The 22,876-nt window shown below is 38.3% G+C and overlaps 3 protein-coding genes across 4 annotated transcripts in view; 1 reads left to right on the top strand and 2 right to left on the bottom strand.

Annotated features, from left to right (window-relative positions):
* mybl2b (v-myb avian myeloblastosis viral oncogene homolog-like 2b) overlaps window positions 1-5,241 on the bottom strand; it is a 30,553-nt gene extending 25,312 nt beyond the window's left edge. The window contains exons 1-4 of the mRNA XM_081357773.1: window positions 4,987-5,241; window positions 4,293-4,389; window positions 3,713-3,784; window positions 3,538-3,630 (exon numbers count right to left, since the gene is read on the bottom strand). Of these exons, the coding sequence (XP_081213899.1) occupies window positions 3,538-3,630; window positions 3,713-3,784; window positions 4,293-4,389; window positions 4,987-5,006 (282 nt within the window). The 5' untranslated portion in view covers window positions 5,007-5,241. The remainder of the gene's footprint in view (window positions 1-3,537; window positions 3,631-3,712; window positions 3,785-4,292; window positions 4,390-4,986) is intronic.
* Window positions 5,242-5,964: 723 nt separating this feature from the next.
* On the top strand, window positions 5,965-8,167 carry LOC308685783 (uncharacterized protein). The gene is made up of 3 exons (XM_081357777.1): window positions 5,965-6,025; window positions 6,141-6,720; window positions 7,416-8,167. Exons 1-2 carry the CDS (start codon window positions 6,001-6,003, stop codon window positions 6,701-6,703), a joined length of 588 nt encoding a protein of 195 aa, XP_081213903.1. The 5' UTR covers window positions 5,965-6,000; the 3' UTR covers window positions 6,704-6,720; window positions 7,416-8,167.
* Window positions 8,168-8,621: 454 nt separating this feature from the next.
* Window positions 8,622-21,875, bottom strand: ift52 (intraflagellar transport 52 homolog (Chlamydomonas)). Of its 2 annotated transcripts, none has more exons than XM_081357776.1 (14): window positions 21,803-21,875; window positions 21,329-21,611; window positions 20,178-20,265; window positions 19,956-20,085; window positions 19,281-19,356; window positions 19,105-19,176; window positions 17,477-17,603; window positions 17,311-17,394; window positions 13,713-13,781; window positions 11,370-11,524; window positions 10,535-10,622; window positions 10,242-10,350; window positions 10,016-10,134; window positions 8,622-8,851 (listed from the first exon to the last, which is right to left on the bottom strand). In XM_081357776.1, exons 2-14 carry the CDS (start codon window positions 21,445-21,447, stop codon window positions 8,807-8,809), a joined length of 1,281 nt encoding a protein of 426 aa, XP_081213902.1. In that variant the 5' UTR covers window positions 21,448-21,611; window positions 21,803-21,875; the 3' UTR covers window positions 8,622-8,806. The 2 variants fall into 2 exon arrangements, with proteins under 2 accessions (XP_081213902.1, XP_081213901.1); XM_081357775.1 differs by having other exon boundaries at window positions 9,989-10,134; window positions 21,803-21,864.
* Window positions 21,876-22,876: the final 1,001 nt, after the last annotated feature.

Genomic DNA, 22,876 nt, shown 5'->3' with positions numbered 1-22,876 from the left:
GTGTGTGTGTGTGTGTGTGTGCAAGGGAGTGTGTGTGCGTGAGTGCGTGTGTATGTGTACAAGTAAGTGAAAGTGGGTGAGTGTGTTTTTGTGTGTGAGTGAACGAGAGTGAGTGCGAGTGAATGTTTGCGTGTGTGAGACGGCACGCAATGACTAGTCGGCAAGCAACGTGTAGTCCGACACGTTTCTTGTCCATGACACGACAAGATTTTAGGAGTCACAATCAATCGCGTAATCTGACACAGTGACTATCGTAACAGACAAGAAAATCGTGTAATTTGAAGCAGGCATAAAAGAAAGAAGTGATTCTGAACTGAAACGAGTCGTCAGTAACTCCAGTCTCACTTCCTGCTGAATCTGCGTAGGTTTGTAACAGATTTGCATAATGCCAGTCTATGTTCTTCATTGGCTGCCGTGAACAACGTCTACTTTGACCCTCAAACACTGTAGTGTATCTGAGACTGGAAGAGTTTGGTTCGTGTTGTTCATGTGGAGAAGACGCTGTTTTCTGCTGACAGAGCAAATCCACTTTGATGAGATTGATACGGCAAAACCGACGCCATCGTTACTGTTCGTATCACTGAGTGTCAAGAGCTGAGGAAGATCGATTAGCATATCTAAAATTTCTGACACGGTCGACCAATCACAACAGACTGGGTCATCTGACCAATCAGAGCAGAGCAGCTCTCAGAGAGGCGGGGTTTAGAGAGACTGAATCTTTGATTGAACCGTTTCAGACACTGAGAGAATAGAGCTGATGCTGCAGTGGAGATTATGAGGAAATAAAGTGTTTTTTGAGCTGTGATGAATGTAATCAATTAGAGCTGCACGATTCTGGGAAAATTGAGAATCACGATTTTTTTGTGTAAAATGGAGATAACGATTCTCCCACAATTCCGAAGAACAAAAACATCAGACAAGTAAACAAAATAACATGCAAATTAGAAGTTCTGACAAAATGGTCATTGCATTAGTCTATTTAAAAGATATATTAATTTAAACAAAATTAAAAATAAGTGGAATGGTGTCAATGTCTCATTCATCAAGACTTGTTTCATTATTGAAAGTCAAATTTGAAGCAACGTCACAGAATCTGACGCAGAATCGTGTCAAAGCGAGCATCCGGAGTGTGTGTGTGTGTGTGTGTGTGTGTGTGTGTGTGATTCTACGTCAGCGGTTCTGAGTGTTTCTCTGCATTTACTCATGAGAATGAACTCTTTTAACCCAATCACTGCGCTGGATTACGCATGAGATCACATTACAGCGGAGAACTCAATCAACATGTAACAACAACGCGCATGAGAGCGGTTTCTGCGCGGAACGCCGCGATGAGTTTAACAACGCTCGCAACGCGGATCATATAGATCATATCCGGACCGGAGCGAGCGCGTTTCAAGTTTTTATGGACATATTTCATATACTCTAGTGCTCTAAACATGAACCAGCAGCGTGTGTGTCTTCATCACGTCTTCAAAGGAAATGTGTGCAAATAAGGACACTGATACAGCCGCACGTCTGCAATGACACGAGAGTTATTCTGATACACAAGACAATGATGTAGACCGAAAATACAAAGAAAAATGGACAAAAAAGTGACTACGCCTTTATTTTTTCTGTTTAACTGACGCGTGTCGTTTGTTCAGAGAGTGAAGTGCTCGTGAATGTCATGAAAATATCATTATACCTTTTAAATGTTCTTCCACGTTTCTCCCTCTTTCTTTAAAGTTTGTTATCATATAGATGCCCTCAACTCTGTGCTCATATTTTAATATTCATGTGTCTGTATAAGGAGTGTGTTGCAGGTCTGTGTTCTCCGCAGCTTTACGCGCCCATTTCTTGAACTCATAGGTGTGAACGGCCAGGCTAAACCAGCGGGGGTTTCATGACACTTTAATTCCTATGGAAATTGAGCTCTACGCTCACGTGCGAATGTGAAGCTCAACTTCCAAAGGAATGAAGTGAAAACGCTCGCCGTCGTTCATTAACACGGGCCGCGGAAATACACACTGTTCATTCAGGAATAAGATGGCGTGGGTGTTTGAATCAAGATCGCGATCTTTTAACGATTAATCATCTCTAAAACATGTTGTAGGACAACCTTTAAAACAGCATAACAGGAGCACTTTAACTAACCGACTGAAAATGGGAAACTAGAAAATTTATCAAATAACATTCTGTATACTACAGAAATACTACAGAGTTTTCCAAACTTGTAAATCACATTTTTAACCCCCACATTGCGTTCAGGTCATTTTGACCTGGAGAGGATTTTCCTAGTTAAAGTTAAAGTTATTGCATTGGACTAAAACTAATGTCTTTGCACACACAGAAAAATAACTTCCTTAAAAAAAACAAAAAACAAAAAAAAACATTTTACACCTTGTTACACTTGGTGTTCCTGGTCAAAAATGATGACCTACAAAAGAAAATTGCTCATAAATCATTATCTGGCCAAATAATGGATTCAGTGTTTTTGTCAACTTTAGCACAGGTTTAGTAGTTCCTCTTCGACTTCAGTGTTTCAGTGAAAAAACAAAACAAACAAAAAAACACTTGAGATGCATAAACTCAGATCTCAAGGCTACAATCAATCAGTTCCAATAACTACAAAACCTGTGCTAAAGTTCACTAAGGCCTCGTCCACACTAATACGTTTTCGTTTGAAAACGTGTATTTTTCTCTCCGTTTTGGCCTTCCATCCACATTGAGACGCCGTTTTAATTAATGAAAACAAAGCTTTTTTGAAAGCGCACCCCAAAGTGGATACATTTGAAAACGCCGCTTTCACGTTGTAGCGTGGACTGTGAAACCGGTGGGATTTAAAAAACAATGACGTAAATTTAGTCATGTGACGCATATTGTACCAACAGATATTGATGTTTATACCAGTATTGTGCCTGTTATCTGCTGTTCACTCTCACACGGTTGCTAAAAATACTCTACATTGCACACTCTTCATATCACAGTCCTGCAAACATGACAGAATTTACTCACATTTGCTGCAGTACATGAGAGTTGCGTTTGAGACCAAACATATGGAGACTGCGTGCGACTGTGAATAATGAGATATTTTACTAAATAAAATTATCCTGTCAGAAGAATTGCGCAATAACTTCATTATTTATTTTTCCATCTGAATCATATGAGTGATCTTTTGTGGGGTTTTACGCATGCGCAGTAAAGGGGAATTTAGCGTTTTCAGGCGTTTTTCAAAAGTTTCTCATTCGCACTGAAAACGCTAGTGTGGACGGAGAGCGTTTATAAACGAAAACGCCGTTTTCAAATGTATCCGGATTAATGTAGACGTAGCCTAAAAGACTGAATCCAATATTTGGTGATAATAATAAAGCATAATGAGAGATTTAAAAGGACGTTCATTTTTGACCATGAACATCAAATTAGGAAAACATTTTTTACAGCACAGGGGTAAACAAGAGAATTGCAGGATCATAGGAAGCCTGAGTGTGGATTGTAATATAAAATAACTTCTGTGTGAATCAGAAGCTGCGATTGAAAGACTTTCTGTTGAAAACGCACCTTCTCATCCTCCTCTTTGGTCCAGGGTCCTTTCACAAGATCAGGATCCAAAACTTTGAACCAGCGATGCTGACACTGATGCTCCGATCGGCTCTTCATATTAAAAAAAATGGACACATTAATCATAAACATCTTAAAACGAGGCATATCTCCTCATAGAGGTGAACACACTCACAGGTAAAAAGCCAGCGATGTATTTCCAATCATTTGGTCCAGCGTTCAGAACCAGTTTCCGCAGCTTATCATCCTGGAAAAGCAAACGCAATAAAAGCACATAACATGTTTTATTTATGACAATGACAACAATCTTTTTGACATGCGACAGTAAAAAAGGTGTATTTATTCTCTCATCAGATCAATTTTATCCATCCACTGAAACTACAAACAACCAAAAACAAGAATATACATGATTCAAGCGGTTTAAGCATTTAAATGTCATCTTGCAGACATATTGGAAGATTAAGAGTGATTAGTGATATTTATATGCGTTTTATGTAAGTAGTCTGTTATACTGATACAAATCTCAATGATTTAGTCTTCTGAAGACTTCTTAATCACATATAAACTTGTGTTTGAGCTTCCGGTTATGGGTTTATGAGTGTAAACATTAGTCTGATGGATTTGGAAGAACATGAAGGTGAGGGGTTTTTTTGCACTGATTCTTGATTGTTATGAATAATCTCATCTTTTGGCGATGTATGATGTTACTATGACTTAAGATTTCTGCAAAGCCTGTGTTTATATGAGCACTGTACCTCCTCCTGGGTCCACTTCACTTTCACCTTCCCACAATCCTTCTGATCAGCAACATCAGAGTCTGTGTCCTGACACATGGCCTCTTCCTCGTCCTCACTGTCCACACACACACACACACACACACGTTAAGGGTTGGGAAAACAGCACTGTCCACAGATCAGCAAACACTGGCAACACTGTGTTGAGGTACACTGACACCATTAGGCAGGGAAGTGTGTTTACATCTTGGCTTGTGTTTGTTTGCTAGAAAATGCTCATCAAAACTAGATGAAAATCTCCGCATCATGTTTAACTAAAGCAGTGATCATAATAAAACACTTTCAGGGCTCTAGAAGAGTGCAAATGTAAAGGGTCACATTCACATAACGTCCCTCTCAATCTAATATTCTCAATGCATATGTCAGTTTTTATCCACACGTACACATTGCAGTAGTTTGGGTAACTCGATGACACTGCACACACAGTCAGACAGAGAACTAAACTCGATATAAAGCTGAAGTCCGGCGACTGCTCCAGCTCTTTGTGCTTATATTAGGCGGGATCAACATGCATTCACAAACTTCATGTCAACAATCTCTACAAGCTCAATCCTTATGTCGAATGCATATTTCGTGCTTATTTTCTTGCACTATATTAAAACTCCATTTCACAATCATATAAAGCATTCGAGCGTAATAAACTTTGTGTACTTACCCGCGCGCCCACCACGACATTTCCCTAATGCTTTATAAAAATGCTCCAATGAAACGGATCTTTACGAGGACACAGTGCGTACAGCATACAATCGCAAAAACATCTGTGATGTTAATGAGATGGTGGATCAAATACAGTAAGAGCTTTCATTAAAGCGCGCGCAACAACCCTCCAGCTGGACATCTACTGCGCGCCCAAGTTTCTATCTCGCGCTCCTTTTTCTCAGCCATTCCCGCGAGTGACGTCGGCGAACACACGCTGCGCGCGCAGCTTCATGAGCACAGGACGTAGTGCGTGCGCGTGCACGCTCGGAACACATGTACGCGCTTCTCTAAAAAAAAAAAAATATATATATATATATATTTGTTTTAATATTTGATGTCATAAATCACACCAAAAGCGATTTAATGTACTTTAAAATGACCAAAATATGTCAGAAAAACCTATTGTATGTAAATGTTTTGAATATATTCTAGTTGTAAATATCAATAATTTGTCAATATTTGTTTAAAATCGAGAGTAATTCCAACTATGGTTAGATTCCTGATAGAGTAGTAGGGGACAACTTTAGGATGTATAATTTGTTTAATTAACAAAGTGTGTAATTGATTTCACGTTCAAATTTCACTTACAAGAATTGGTTTCATGTTACAAATGACCAGATGCTGAAAGCTTATTTCTGTTTCTCATAATTTATCTTCGATTATAACTTATCTTTCTTTTTTTCCTTTTTTTATTATAACAATCAAATATTGCATTATGTGGATGCGTTCTGATAAAATATCTATTGAAAATATAATTTTAATTTTACTCCGCAGTCTGCTCAGGTGAACGAAATTACTAGCTTTAATTATATAAATGTAACAAATTATTATAATAAATTATTATAACTTGAGATTCTGCTGATCGAGATCACTAGACTAAACGAGCCAATGGTTGGAGAACTAGTTAAATGACCCAATCAATGCACAGCTATAAATGCAAGCTGAGTCTAATTAACACCACACTTTCCTAATGGATTCAAGACTGGATAGACCCGGTGAAGTCCTAATGCATTTACAAATACACATTTTGACGTTTAAATCAAATCTAACCATACTTTTTTTCAGTAGTAAGCTGCTTTCACACATAATGAAACCCTGCTTGTTTTGTAGAGCTGACCAGGAGCTCTGAGGGCCCGTCGATGTCTGACTTTGACAGAGGGTTTTGCACGGACCAGAGTCTATCCTTATCAGCGGTTTCGTCCGACGGGTTCCTGAGGCCGAGTAAAGGTGTTGTGCTGGAGTATTCAGAGCCCAACCCGTGCTTGAACTGCTCCACGAGTCTTCTTTCACCTTTAGTTGCCCTGAAGAACATTCTCTCCCCGGGCAACAGTCCAGGGCAAGGCAAGTCCTCCACGCCCTACGAGAGAGTGAAGGTTCAGAAGCCGATCCTGGGAAGCTCGCTGGACCTGTCCTGCGTCGACCTGACCGCCACACACCCCTCATGGGAAGTGTCCCTCGTGAAGGCCATCGTCGAGAGCCCAAAGTCATGTTTGGAGTCCACATGGAGTCCCATTAACCCCTCGGTGCCTCCGGAGATCTCGCTGTGGGCCGGCCCTAATGTTTCCGGGGATCTTCAGCGCTCCTGGAGGGAAATGGTGTGGCAGGGATCGGGTCAAGCTCCTGCAATCCCAGATCTCAGAGAGGACCCGAGTTCATCCAACTTGGCCATTTAATGGACGCCCTGCTTTAGGTGTGTATGCATGCTAATCAGTGTTGAGGAACGTCACTTTTAAAAGTAATGCATTACTCCCCAAAAAAGTAACTAACTGGGTTAAGTAATGCGTTACATTACTTTTGTGTTACTTTTTCTCACCTGGCCTTGTTTGTTTTTTTAATAAGTTACATTTTTGGCAAATGTAAAGGCCCTTTCACACCAAAAGTGAATGAGCCTCAGGCTGAAGGAAGTGCATATTTACAAAATGAAAGAATAATAGGATACAGGAGAAGGAAGTTCAACACTCTTATTTCTAAATCAAACCTGAAGTAACTTGTTTATTGGTGTGGTTGAATTAGATCATTGAAGGTCAGCAGCAAAGACGTTGGTTAATAAAGTGAAATTAAATGCATAAAGTATATTTGTGTAATTTAATATAGTTAATTCTAGAAGTTTTGTGTAAAATTCTAAGATTACATTTTACTTTTTTGATTCATTTTGAGGAATACTGTATGTTTTTGTTGCACTCACTTTATTTCTCAACATCGGGACAAGAGAGATGTCAGTCAATAAATGTAAAAAAAATTAAGTAGCGTTACTTATTTAAAAAAAGTTACTTGAAAAAGTAATCTGATTACATGACTCAAGTTACTTGTAATGAGTAACTCCCCAACACTGATGCTAATCCTTGAAGTAATGAGGCTGTTCTAACCTTCTGCTTTGTTTTACAGATGATGTGATGCTTACTAGAATGGCACCTGTGATTTATGCAAATGTATTTGTACTAAAAGTGTATTTAATGTTTTTCATTAAAGTGTTGAAATGCCTTGAATTCATTGTAAATGTATGTTACAAACAATCTACAGAAGATTGTATTAATTGGGCGGTGAGTGTGAGATTCACGCTGCAAAAACAAGGGAAATAAGAGTTTTCTTACTAAGTATCGTCTTGTTTTCCAGTCTTACCTCAAGATTTACTTGAAGCAAAATGACTAGATAAATTAAGACATTAAGTACTGATCTCTGAAGAAGAAAAAAAACCATCCAGATGAATTTATGCTTAAAATAAGAAGATATCTGCCAGCGGGGTCAGAGAAATAAACTTGACTCAAGGGAAAACAGGATTATTTTTCTGACCTCACTGACAAGTCATTTGTTCTTGTTTTAAAGCAATAACTCACTTAATTTTGATCAGTTTTTCAGAAAACAGGCCTTAACATCAGTTAAGCAGTTCTGCTTCTCAAGTAAATGTTTATTTAAAAAATATAGATATTTGTAGTAGAAAACAAGATGGAAATCCTGGAGACTTTCTTTTTTTTTTGCAGTGCATAAAGCACGTGAATGATTTCCACGGCAGTGGATCAAAAACATGTTTTGGTTTCAGTGTTCTCTCAATCATGTGCCAGTGAAATAAAGCAGTGGTTCCCAACCCTGGTCCTGGAGGAGCCCCAGAACTGCAAGCTGTAGGGCCGTTTACACCTGAGAACTTGTGTTTTGGCTGTTCATTTACACAGCAACAGTGCCTGAAAATGCAAACTTTTGAAAACGGGTTTCAAAGTGCAAGTATCTGAAAGTAATCCTGCGGTCATCTCCGTGTGAACTACACAAACATGAGTTTGAGAAAACAGTGGTGTTATGCCTTCAGTCTACAGGAGTGTAGTGTTTCGGGATCCATGTGAACGGGAACTGTTTTGACAACGCTGTTGTCTGTACGTGAAACACGCGAAGGAAAAATGTTTCCCTTATTAATGACTCCAAGACCTGAAATGAGTGTCAGATAAGAGACATCACAAATGGGGAACTCAGGAACAGAACTGACAACCACTGAAACAAAGGCAATCTTTTGCATGAAGTCTCACATGCTTGATGTCAGAAATTTCTCAATCTCGAAGATTGGATTTGGATGCCAATGTGTGAGTATACAAATATGTTCCAACATGAGAAAAAGCATATATTTATTGAAAAAAAAAAAAAAAACTCTTTAAACCATAGGCTTGGAAAGTTCAGATGAACCACACCTGACTGTATGTGTATATGGTTCTACTACAGTTTGAGTGTTTATATTGTGTTTATATATACACACACATCTCCAAATCAAGTCCTTGCTCCACGGTCTGCCTGCTTCAGTACATGTTGAATCTTGCTTCTGTGGTGTCGATATCATGCTCCTTCAGGAAAGAGAAAAAAGAAGCAATCTTAAAGCCACCATAAAATCAAAATGGACAATTCTTGTTTTTTTTTTAATGGAATATTGCAGTGTTTTATTATAAATTATTTATCGGTGCACATCATTATTGTTTTAAATTCATGTGTCTCAAAATATTGAATCAGAATAAATTGCAGCATCTCTTCTCTTCTCTGATGATGAGGGCGGGGCAACCTGTCACTCACACGAGATCCACCAATGGCAAACCACAACCATCCAATCAATTCCCCACAGACAAACTCAAGCCCCGCCCACATTAGTTCTTGTTCCAGAAGCCGTTTCACTCAGATATACATTACAACAGGGAAGAAAAGAATAACGTGGCTTCCCTTTCATGACGACTTAAAGATAATAATTCACTAAAGAATGAAAACGTTGTAATTTTCTCCCCCTCATTTACAGTTGTTCAAACCACAAATTATTTTCTATCTTCCGTCAAACACAAAAAGAAATTTTGGGCAGAATGTCCAAGCTGCTCTTTTCCATAACTCCGTTTTTTGTTTTGTTTTTTGTGAAAAAAATGTCTTCATGCCTTAAAATATCTTGAATGTAACTCGACACCCTTGCCTCATTTAGTATGCACGGTTCTATGAATATGCAAATGAACCACTCACTCAGCTCAGAGATCCACTGGTTGACGATCACACGTTGATCTGATTGGTTACGAGGTAGTTTGTGACGTCAGAAACACCAGCGATTTCAAAGCGTGTTTTTGAGACTGTCTTTGGTTCACTGCAGTTTTAAGGAGGAAATACTCAGCAATGCTGTCGACTTATGAATTTACACATGGTTTGTCTTAAAGCACATTAAAAACACCACTTAGACACATAAACAACATTAAAAGCTGGATTTTCACCACAGGGGGACTTTAAGATCTCAGGCACTTTACAGTATAAATCACCATCCACTTTCGTTGTGTGGAAAAGTGGAAAAGCTCGGACATTTTGCCTATCCTTTCCTTTTGTGGTTCACAGAAAAAAGAAAATCCTACCGGTTTGAAACATGTGGGTGCACAAATTACCATACCAATGAAATCTTTACATTAAAGACTAAATGAATGGCCAAATAAAATGGAGATGTTTATGTGTGTCAAACATACTACATTGAGCTTCTTGAACTCCACCACCTGGAAGAAGACGTGCTCCAGTATGTGCTTGGCATCTCTCTTGTCCTTGTCCAACTTCCCTGTCACTCCTAAGATGTCTCCACACTTACGCACATAAAACTCAAGATCATCATCAGTACCTTAGAGAAGACAACGCAACCATTACAAATCGCCAACCGCTCAAACTCGAGACAATGACAGCATTACAAACCGGTCTGTGCATTCGGAGCCAATGGTAGAAACTCACATTTGTTTGAGAGCTGAGCCAGCCTCACTTTCTCAGAAGAAAAGGTCTCGTCAAGGTCAAAAAGGTCAAGCATGGGTGGGCGAAGGTCCCTGAACGCTGGCTGAAAGACCTGAACACAAAACAACGCCTCAGTCAAACACTGATCATCTAAAACACACTTTAAGGCATTTTCAGCAGGGAATTATCAAAGCACATAATAATAATGCACTGAGTTGAGATGGAGTGAAAACATTTAGAGAAACTAAAGTCAGTGGACAGTGTGTGGAGAGTTGATGTGATGAAGACGGACTCACGGCCGGTTGCAGAAGAGGAAGAGGAGTTTCAAACTGAGGTGTGATCAGCTGGAGAGCTTCATGTTTTACATTCAGCAGCTTGTAGGCACTAAAAATACAGACTATCATTAGTTATTAATATTTCAATGCATGTCTGATTAGCCAAGCATTGGTAGTGTAACAATATATCATAATACAAAAATGTAACAATATGTATCGTGGATAGTGACTATATGTATTGTGTTTATTTCACCTAAATTAAAATTAAAATTAAAATTACTGTGTGAGAAAAAAAAATCAAGTTTTCAGAGTTTTAGTGTCAGTACTGCATTAAACTACTATATATAATGTTGAATATAATGTGTGTGTGTCCTGATAATGCCTAATGTCTTGTTACCAGTAACAAGTCCTACATTATTTTAAATATATCTAGTCAGTGACAGTGAAAGCATATTCGTCTAAAATAATTCAGTATTTTCAGCTTCAGAATCATGAATATTGTTATTCTGGTGTCTCTATAGTCCTGTGGTTTGGGTTTCAGCACCAAGTCCGAGTCTATTCATTTACACACTCAATGTAACACCAAATTTAGCTTTTTAATTAACAGTTCATTTTTTGTTAACCTTTCATTATATGTCTTGGAGTATCGCAATAATATCGTATCGTGAGTTCATTATCGTGATATGTATCGAATTGTGAAATGAGGGTCTCGTTACACCCCTAGCGAACACACACACTCATGCCCTTTGACACTGTTTTCTATTAACTCAAGCACACAAGAAGAGTTCAGTGCATGACTGTGTGTGTTTATGTCGGAACACAACATGAAAGCCTCTTTAGGAAATGTGCATCTTACTCCAGGACAGAGGGAAGAGTGTTTGTGTGCAGCTTTAGCAGAGACATGTCAAACAGGGATGTGAAATCTCGCGGGTTCTCGTCTCCCTCCTGCAGACACACTCTCAGACGGTCGGACAGACTCCCGGTGTCCGGAAGCATGGTGTAGTCTGTGATCTGGGAAAAATGAAAGATTGTCACCTCACAGTCCTGAAGCGTGACCTGTGTGTTCTGTAGTCGGGTCAGATATACACTACTGTTCAAAAGTTTGAGTGCAGAAACTTAACTCACAGTAAAGACATTTAGAATTTTAGAATTTTCTATTTGTAAATGCTGTTATTTAGAACTTTCAATTTAAAGGATAATTCTGGTATTTAGCACTTTGAGTCTCTTTTCTGGTTTGTTTTGGATGAACTAGAGTGGTGGACACAGAAATGTTGACGATGGTCCTTGTCTCGACTTTTTGACTCGTTTAGAATCGCCTTTGACCGCTTCAGAGTGGCTGGCTACGGGCATGCACGAACATGTCCTTAAAACAACCCTTAACGTTCACTTTCAAAACTGTGCAACTCGCCGAGTGGTTAGTGCTGTTCGTTGATGTTCCAAAATAAGTAGCGTTGCGAAATACAGTTTCTGTCATGTTTTATTTGGCATTTTGTAAAATCCCATTGATTTCTGTTGGAGGACTCATTGCTCATTGATATTACTGCGCTTCAGTCTCAAGTATCGAGCGGAAGTTTATACGCGGTTGTGAGGTATCTGAAAAAATAGTTCCACTATAGCAAATAACACGGATTGAAATCATACATTGCGCCGATATATTTGTTTTTAATCACCAACGAACACCACTAACCACTCGGTGAGTTGCACAGGTTTGAAAACGAACGTTAAAGGGGGGGTGAAATGCTATTTCATGCATACTGAGTTTTTTACACTGTTAAAGAGTCGGATTCCCATGCTAAACATGGACAAAGTTTCAAAAATTAAATTGTACGTTTGAAGGAGTATTTCTGTGCCAAAAATGCTCCTTCTGGTTTGTCACAAGTTTCGGAAAGTTTTTTTCGAGTATGGGCCTGTGTGACGTCAGCTGTGGCGTAATTTCCTTATATGGGTCCTAAGGGCACTTCTGCCGGAAAACCACGGGCGCGCGCACACTCGTAGACCAGAGCAAGAGAGCGAAACCAGTAGCAGCTACGCCACCAAAGCGCTCTGCCCGGCTTTTGGGAAGTCAATATCACCAAAGAAGTGTGTTTTTGGTTGCCAGGGCAAGACAACCCTGCACAGATTCCCAAAGAACCCGGCGTTAAGGGACCAGTGGATGGAGTTTGTTTTTCCTGAGCATAAACGGAGTTGTGTAGACTGTTGTTCCCTGCATTTCGACGATGATTGTTTTATAAACAAAGCCCAGATCGATGGATTTGCAGATCGTCTAATGCTTAAGGATTGAGCAGTCGCAATGATAAAGGTTCGCGGTCGTGGATTTGAACCTGGCGGTGAGTAAAACTGCTTCAAGTGTCTCTGTGTGTTGTTAGCTCGGCGCGTTAGCACAGCTTTAGCTCCGCCCACACGGCCCGCCTCCAGACGCTCGTTTTTTTCCGGAAAGACTCGTTACAGCCTATCTTTCTTTTATAAATATAATAAAACTAAAGACTTTTTGGAGATATGAAGGATGCAGTACTACTCTATAGGTACTCAAGATTAACAGGAGATTGAGTGAAAATTAGCGCTTCACCCCCCCCCCTTTAAAGGTTGTTAAGGACATGTTCGTGCATGCCCGTAGCCAGCCACTCTGAAGCGGTCAAAGGCGATTCTAAACAAGTCAAAAAGTCGAGACAGGACCCATCGTTAACATTTCTGTGTCCACCACTCTAGTTCATCCAAAACAAACCAGAAAAGAGACTCAACGTGCTAAATACCAGAATTATCCTTTAAAATGTATCAGTTTCCACAAAAACATGAATGTTTTCAACATTGATAATCATAAATGTTTCTTGAGCAGTAAACCCTCATATTAAAGTGATTTCTGAAGGAACATGTGACACTGAAGACTGGAGTAATGATGCTGAAAATTCAGCTTTGATCACAGGAATAAATTACACTTTACTATATATTCAAATGAATTAAATTTTAGCGTATATTAAAATAGAAAACAGTTCTTTTAAATTGTAATAATTTTCCACTGTTTCACTGTATTTTTTATCAAATAAATGCAGCCTTGGTGAGAATGCAGATGGTGATCATCATCATCATCATCATCAGAAGAGACCTCTTTCAAAAACATTAAATAAATCATAATGAGCCCAAACTTTTGAACAGTGGAGTATTGTAACACAGATATGAAGGTGACCAAGTTCCGCTCCGTTACCTCTGGGTCTTCTGCATCTATCTGGTTGAGAGGAACGCTATCGGTTGTAAGCCACTGGAAAACAACATCCTGCAACGCACACATTATATTATTGCATTAAAAAACAATACATTCTAAACAATAAGCACAAAAGTAACTGAGTTTTTACATTTTATGAAGGACAAGAGAGTGGTGCTTGCCCATGCAAAGATCACCACCACGATCCTAGGTGTTAAGTTGTTCAAAGTGTTTGTTAACGTTTTGCTATGTGTTTGCTAGTGTGTGGTTAATCTGGTACTGTTTACCCGAAAGGACTATGAAGGCAATAACACGTACAAAACAGAGTCAGCACACTCCCACAAAACATTTATAGAGCTCATGTAACAAAGTGTAATAAATGTTTGTGGGAGCAAGTGTGCTGACTTTGTTTTGTTTTTGTTTTTTATAAATCTTTGGTTACACACCTGTATTTTAGATATGTTTGGATGTGCGTGCTTTATATGTTCTTAAAATAATAACACATCTCCTCTGTAAAGGCTGGAATATACCACACAACGTTTCATCTAAACAGATTTTCAAACACTTGGCATCATACACTTGCCGACTTTGTAAATGGTTACTAAACAATTGAGAATCACACACTAACAGTCGTTCTGAACAACAAACTTGTGCAGAAATAAGCCCTTTTTGCTAGGAAACGTGTGATAAATGACAACAATATGTGTTCAAAACCATGCTTGAGATCATCTGACTGGATGAGAGTCTGTGCACTATGAGAATTCTGTCAACTCAAGCCGCGTTTCCATTACTCTTCAGATTGCGCAAATTGAAATTGCGAATTGAAAATACGCCCAATGGAAACACGTAAATTTCGCAAAATCTTGCATTTATGGCAAAAAAGTTTTTACGCTCGCATGAGGAGGTTTTTCAGGCAATTTGAAAAAGAAATATCTCGCAAAACTGCAATGGAAACAGTTTTTGCACATTTCCAGGTCACCTGACGTAGATTACGCGGTGTGTTTGGACAGAATACGAGACAGAGCTCTTTATTAAACTAATAAATAATAATAATAATAATAATAACTTTATTGCAGACTCACAGGTCCAAATAAAAAACAAGACAGTACACACAATACAATAAAAACTTCAGAGGAGACAACTATACCAATGCTTCCATAACTTAGACTTATACCATGTAGTGCTAAACTTGATGCTGGTCAATGCCATAATTATGTAATTCTCGGAGTTATTTAGCCGACATATAAATTTGTACATAACATTTCTCAATGTGGCTTGCAGTGTATTAACACCTGCAGCCACAAACATCTCACTGGCACTACACCAGCGTGGTCTTCTCAGCAGAATTCTCAGTGCATCATTGTAAGCTACCTGGAGTTTATGCAAGCTAGCTTTGCTGAAACTAGACCACAAGTGTGCAGTGTAGAGAGGAGTGCAGTATGCTCTGAACAAAGCAACTTTCACTCTATCTGTGCACCCACCAAACTTGCGAGACAAACTATTCGCCTGAGCATATAAAAAACGGCATTGCCTGTAAACGTCAAGGTCATCCTTCAACTGGTCTGTAATGAGATGCCCAAGATACTTGTATTTGCTCAAAACTCTCAAGATATTACCTGCCAATTTAAAAGGAGGAAACATTAGACATTTATCTTCCTTTGTTCTGCAAATCATCACCGCACTCTTGTCTGTATTAAATTTCATATCATGAACAGTTCCATAGTCAGAGCAAACATTAAGAAGCTGTTGAAGACCAGCACTGCTAGGACTGAAGACCACAAGGTCATCTGCATACATAATATGATTCACTATAGTGTTGCCTATCATACACCCAGTGTTACACAAATTCAGGCAGACAGAGAGCTCATCAACATACATGTTAAAAAGAATAGGGGAGAGGATTCCACCTTGTCTGACCCCGTTCCTGACCCCAAAAGGGGCAGAAACACAGTGGCCCCATTTTATAAACATAGACTGGTTGGCATACCAGTAGGACAGAATTCTCACAATACATTTAGATACACCTCTCTTACTCATTTTGTCAAATAACTTGTAGTGATTGACACGGTCAAAAGCTTTTGAGGCATCAATAAAACTCATTAAAACTGAGGAGTTCTTATCTCTATACGTATTAACAATTTCCTTTAAGGAATATATGGCCATATCTGTGCCATGTTTAGGTTTAAAACCAAATTGGTTGTCAGTAGAGGGGATAATGTCCACAATTCTGCTCAACAGGATGCTTTCAAAAACTTTAGACAATACACTGGCAAGGGCTATTGGTCTGTAGTTATCAGAGCAACCAACCTTACCAGACTTATCCTTGATCACCGGCACAAGCAAGACAGATATCATTGTATCCGGCAGAAAACCATGAATTAAAAAGGAATTAAAACAGATACCAAGAAGGGGGGCTAACCTCATGCTGGCATATTTAATGTGCTCAGCAGTGATGTGATCCAACCCGCTTGCTTTATTATTTGCTAACTTATTTATAGTGCCTGATACCTCATTTGAAAAAATTGCCTTAAAATCAACACACTTAACATTGTCAGACATATAAATATCACTTTTAACACAATTAAACAAGGTCCTGTAGTGCTGTCTCCACATCTCAGCAATATTCTCAACACCTGAGATACCATCTACAGTGCACGGGGGTGGTATACTACATTTGTTAAGACCCTTTACCTCCTTCCAAAATTCAGTAGTGTTGTTATCCATTACCTTCTCGGCCATAGATTCTGCCCTCATAGCTTGCTCATTTTTACAGATAAATCTGACAGCATATTTATACGCTGCATTAGCATTTTTCTTTTGTTCAAACAGCGGCCCTTGCCTTGGTCTACCAGCCAACACCCAGGATTTAAACTCATATAAGACAGAAGAATTACAGGAATAATGGATTCTAAACCTCAAATAAATGCCACAATCAAGACCTGGAAGCAGAAATGAGGGAGAAACACCCAGAAACTCCTCATATGTGCCGCTCACAAGTATAATAAGGGTCGTTCCTTACCATTAATGCTTTGAAAACACACATACGTCTCCTATGATTAATAATAATGGCCAGTGCAGTGGCTGGGATATAGTACATAAACCTACCAACGTCCGTTGCAATGGTTTTTGGAATGATTTTACTTATTGCGAGAAGAAAAAATTAAGTTTTAGTCGCATAACATCGGTTAATGGAAACGCCGTCATTTCGAAATAGTTTTTTGTTGACATTTAGAAAGAAAAAAAAAAGAAAAAAAGAAGAAGAAAAAAAAACGCAAAAGTTTTGCGCAAATCTGTGATATAAACGCGCCTTGTGACTTTACAAAATCTGGCTCGGACTTTCAGTGAAACTGTCCATAATGCAAATCAGGGCAAATATCTGGACAAAAGTTGTGTAGTGTATCCCAGCCTTGAGCCTCATGATTTGGGGTTATCATCCATGGCACATACTGTGCAAGACGAGCTACTGTACGGGTGAAAGTTTAGGGTTAGGGGTTTTGCAAAACTACTCATTTGCAATTAATCACACTTTGAACAAACTCCTAACCCTACATTTTCGCCATCTGTATGAGTGACATTTTGCAATAGCAAATGAATATCCTACCATGATCTTACTGTTCTCCTCCTTGTCCAGGTACTGGTCACAGAACATGTGACATGATCCCAGAACTGCCAACTTGCCAGCATTCTAGACACAAACAGAGACAGCTCAGAATAAAGCTGAACACAGGTATGACTGAGTCTGATCATCAGAATGACTACACACACACCTTAGGCTGATGGAAGGCGAGAACAGGCCTGTTGAGTGGAAAACACACGGAGCCAGTGGACAGGACGGCCACCGCAGGCTTCATCACGTTTAATGTGGCCCCATACGGGTAAACGAACGTGAGTGCCCTGTTTAACCATGAAATAAAAAGTTGTTACACATTCTGATGTGGGACTTTAAAGTGCCCCATTATGCTTTTTGGGATATTATCTTTTATGTGGTGTGTAATAGAGCTGTTTGTGAATGTAAAAAATCTGCAAAGTTTTAAAGATCATAGTAATTCTGAACTGAAACGAGTCGTCAGTAATTCCAGTCTCACTTCCTGCTGAATCTGCGTAGGTTTGTAACAGATTTGCATAATGCCAGCCTATGTTCTTCATTGGCTGCCGTGAACAACGTCTACTTTGACCCTCAAACACTGTAGTTTATCTGAGACTGGAAGAGTTTGGTTCGTGTTCATTGAGAAGACGCTGTTTTCTGCTGACAGAGCAAATCCACTTTAGCCCTGTTTATTACTTGCGATTTTACCTTATGCACAAAATTTGAATATCGCATAATTTTTTTGCAAATAAAGCACCGTTTTAATCCCATGTGTTCTAGAGAATAAAATCCTCATATCCTGTGGAACTGGCACAAAATGGAAGTTTCTGCATTCAGGCTCTTTTGTCCTCCATCATAAATGAGTTTGTCTCACGAAACACAGTAAATGCTGTCATGTTCTCTAGCGTTCGGATGCTGGTGTTCGGGAACGCAATCGTGTGAGACGCTTCTGGAGGGAATTAAACCAAATCATTCTGATCACAGACTTTGACTCCGGTGTTTCAGAAACACCAAACCAACATTTGAGATGCTGCGATGTGATTGGTCCACTAGTTAGTCCAGTCATCCAATCACAGCCTCTGCTGAGGCAAAGTCGCATGAGGTTTTTGTTGCGCATCAAGGGATTTATTCAGTAAATGTGTTTCTGTCGTAGTTTATTTGCATGTCTTCTTATCAGATAAAAATGTATTCACCTCACTTAAACACACAAGGTTTTTATGTGCATTTTTAGACTTTATGCGCATCTTGGTGTTTCCATCCAGCATTTTTATGATGTACATGAAAATGCACATAAAAATAGGTGGATGGAAACATGATAATGTACTTCCAAAGGATGAGACTGAAATGCCATCGTTACTGTTCGTATCACTGAAGAGCTGAGGAAGATCCAGAGCTGAAATTCAGATATGCTAATGAGCGTTTGGTTTCTGACAAGGTCGACCAATCACAACAGACTGGGTCATCTGACCAATCAGAGCAGAGCAGCTCTCAGAGAGGCGGGGTTTAGAGAGACTGAATCTTTGATTGAACCGTTTCAGACACTGAGAGAATAGAGCTGATGCTGCAGTGGAGATTATGAGGAAATAAAGTGTTTTTTGAGCTTGAATGCATGTAAACCTGTTGTAGGAGACTCCAAAACAACCCGTAAAACAGCATAAAAGGGGCACTTTAACTGTAAAACTACTGTATCTCTGTACGGCTGGTAAGACTGGAGAAACTAAAAGAACTGGAAGAGAAAACCTTACAGGTTCCTCCTCAAACATTGATCAGCCGCTGATAACATAAACAGAACATTCAGCTCAAGCTTACTGTGAATTATTCCCTGAATTTTCTTCATCAATCACCCCTGTGACCACTTTACCAGCGGCACGACTGATCTCCCTAGAAAAAAGAAGAAGATTAAAATCATTTAAATCATTTAGTTTCAATATAATCTCCAAACAAATTCACAGAGAAACATTTCAGCACACATGGGAGACACGAACCTGTTCAGAACACCATTAGACACAAGTGCTTCTTTGGGATGGAAATATTTATAATAGACGTTCCTTATTACTGCATCTGCAAATCCAATACAAATTTTTTTTATACATTTCAGAATAATGTTTAAACTTGAACACACCTCTTCCCAGTTGAACATATTTAAAAAGAAAAAAATAATTCAAGATTTTTATGAGGCACAAGATAAAGAATGTCAAGTTGGTGGAGGCACCATTACATCATATTAAAGAAAAATAATTTTATAAAATAGTTTTAAAATATTGTTCATAGCATAATGTCATGATGACAAGATATTTTGGGGAAATTTCTTTCTGTATCTTGAGATCTTGACTTGAAAAATATGTTTGAAAAAATATATAGTTGTGTCTACGCAAATGTTTTTAATGTGTAAGGAAAATTTATTTTACCACCTGACATTAAATAAAATTTATTAAATCAAAACTTTTAAAATGGTGTAAATGTTTTTCAAATATGTATATATTAATGTTTTCTGCGTATATATATATATATATATATATATATATATATATATATATATATATATATGTGTGTGTATGCATTATAAACTACAATAACCATTTTCTGAATTAACGTAAACATTTTGTTTTAGTTAATGAGACTATGATGTACAGGCGACATTAAGACCAAAACACACTTACCATTGTTTATCATAATGCCAAACTCTTCCAGGAGGAAGTTGATATTAGTGTCATATTTCATTTCTCCTCCTTCTCCGAGCATCACCAGAAGAGCTCCACCACTGTCCAGATACTGCTTCAGAACCTCCAGCTGAAGCACACAGCACACATACAGCAGTTTCACAGCGAAGCCTCTGGTGGCATTAGTCTGAACTCATCCGTACGTGTGCCTCAGATGCTCACCTCAGCAGCAGTGAACTTCTCTCGAGGGCCTGCAGTGATCCATAGCTTCACTCCCTGGAGCTTCTCCAAGCTGAGCTCCTCTTTGATGCTGAGGAACATGCATAGTTTAGAATGGAAGCTCGTTTCCGCCATTAAATAAGATAAATAAATAAATAAAAATCAATTCTGACTTTTTTTCTCTCACAATTGTGTTTATATCTCACAGTTGCAAGTTATAAACGTATAATTGTGTGTTTACATCTCACAGTTTAGACTTTTCTGTCCTCAAAATTGCGAGATATAAACTCGCAACTGTACCTTTTTTAGTTTACATTTCATAACTTTGACGGTTTTCCTTGCAATTCTGAGTTACATCTCATAATTCTGTGTTATTATCTCTCAATTCTGAGTTAGCCTACATCTTGTAATTCTGAGTTAGATCTCGTAATTCTGAGTTACATCTCGCAATTCTGAGTTAGATCTCGTAATTCTGAGTTAGATCTCATAATTCTGAGTTACATCTCGTAAATCTGAGTTATATCTCGCAATTCTGAGTTACATCTCGTAATTCTGAGTTACATCTCGTAATTCTGAGTTAGATCTCATAAATCTGACTTTTTCCCTCACAATTCTGAGTTTATTCCTCACAATTCTAAATTTATATCTCACAATTCTAACTTTTTTCTCATAATTTTGAGTTCACTCGTAATTGAGTTTACATCTTACAAGTCTGAGTTTATATCGCACAATTTTTACTTTTTTTTCCCCTCAGAATTGTGACTTTATATCTCAAAACTTTACATCTTGCAATTCTGACTTATCCCCTTCACAATTCTGAGGGAAAAAAGAGTCTAAAAAATATTCTGTAGCAAAACAAGCTTCAGTACTTCAGTAACATTGGTTTAGTCATCTAGATTGGTCTAATTTGAATATGAAAAGTAAGACTGATCACCACTTGGCAAAATGCTAGCTGGTCAAACTAGTTTTTTAGGGGTTAATGGGAACATTCATTTCTAACGGGTATTGTATTAGCATATCTGCAAATCCAACAAAATGTCTGCATAATTCCTGTTTTGTGATATAAATGGGCACATCAACAATGTAGTGAATAAACCTCCTTAACACCTGTAGGCTAAACATCATGTTTACATGAGCCATTTAAGAGATTTCACCTTTGAATCTTCCATTGTGCTCTTAATTTCTTCTGCAAAGACTTATATCCAGAGTTGGAGGTGAAGAGCTCTCGTTTGGATGCGTTGAAAACAACAATATTTCGTTGCTCTTTGTCCATGCTGGCATATGGATCACAATATTTACAGATGGACAGATTACTGTCTCTAATACACAAAGCACGATGCTTTCGTCGCTGTTTTCCTCACAGGCTGATGTATTTAATATTTCAATACATTATCGCCTCATGACAACCCCGACGTTGAACGACAGCAACAGCAAGAACTGCAAAATATACATAAACTGTAATTATTGTGGATTATCATGTCACCGTTATGAGCGGCTAAGCTAGCAAGCTAAAGCTAATATCTCTCGCTACACAACTGATCAAATCTGTTAAATAACGGGAGTCATAACGCTACGTCATTGTACAAAATGTAAATGCTTCTAAAAAACGAAAAAGGAATAAAAGTTACCACAGAATTCCCCAAAATGTGGTGGCCGTGAGCGATGCATTGTGGGTATTTATGGACAACACAAGTGTAACCAGGGGCGCTTCCTTCATAGCAACTGTGTTTGCGTACTTTTTATTTTATTTTTTTACATAGGTTATGAGATTTTTATGGCAAACTAAGTCATAACTATGTATACCAGGTCATATTTTTTTAATCAAACGTTGAAATTAACCAGGTAACCTATGAGAAGCTAGCAACACAGCCTATAATAAAAAATAAGTAGAAAGTCAGAGGAAATATTATTAGTCAGAAGTGATCTGATAGTATGGGATGAAATATAATTCAGCTTACACGGCTGCCTATCAAATATGGGCATGCTATATTTGAGTTGAAATTATTTTATTTTACTTCTAGATTGGGAAAATAGTTGGTCTAGCAAGAAAACGAACCACTGCAATAATATTATTCGATATATTATAATTAATATGTGACTTTTTCTATTTACTAGAAGCTCTTTATTGTATCGTGTTGGTTCGTTGTTTTTTAGTTGCTGAGATAAAGGGTTAATAAACTTAATGAATACATTTGTCAAATCAATGTTACATAACATTCTCATTTCTATGCAGTTTATTTTAAAGAAAAATATTCTGTAGTCCGAACTGTGTTCAACAGACAAGCTGTAGGGATTTTAGCACAGGAAGGCAGTGATTGTGAATGAATTGGCCAAATGAAATCGCTAAATGATGTCAGAGAACACTGAGTGGAAAGTTTACTGAATTATTTATTGACTTACCCTGATTATGAATGGTGAGATTCCTCCAGATGTCACATACAAGATAAGTCACTTTCAAATAAACAGAATTACTGAATTACTTTGTTCAAAGTATGTGAACTTCACTTTCAGTCTGCTCATAGATGTGGGCGGAGAGGTGAAGAATTATTTTCACCCCAGACTATTACAGTAATAATATTTAAATAAAAATTTGAGGTTAAAGACTGGACATGTCTCACACAGGCATGTGTGTATTTGCCTTACACCTCATATGCAAAAAAAAAAAACTTATTTCGAGAAAGAAAAAAGCAGCAACACAGGAA

Source organism: Scardinius erythrophthalmus, assembly GCF_964197995.2.
Source record: "Scardinius erythrophthalmus genome assembly, chromosome: 25".
Classification (NCBI taxonomy): domain Eukaryota; kingdom Metazoa; phylum Chordata; class Actinopteri; order Cypriniformes; family Leuciscidae; genus Scardinius; species Scardinius erythrophthalmus.
Note: the sequence above shows the minus strand (reverse complement) of the source record. Positions and strands in the feature narration are given on the sequence as shown.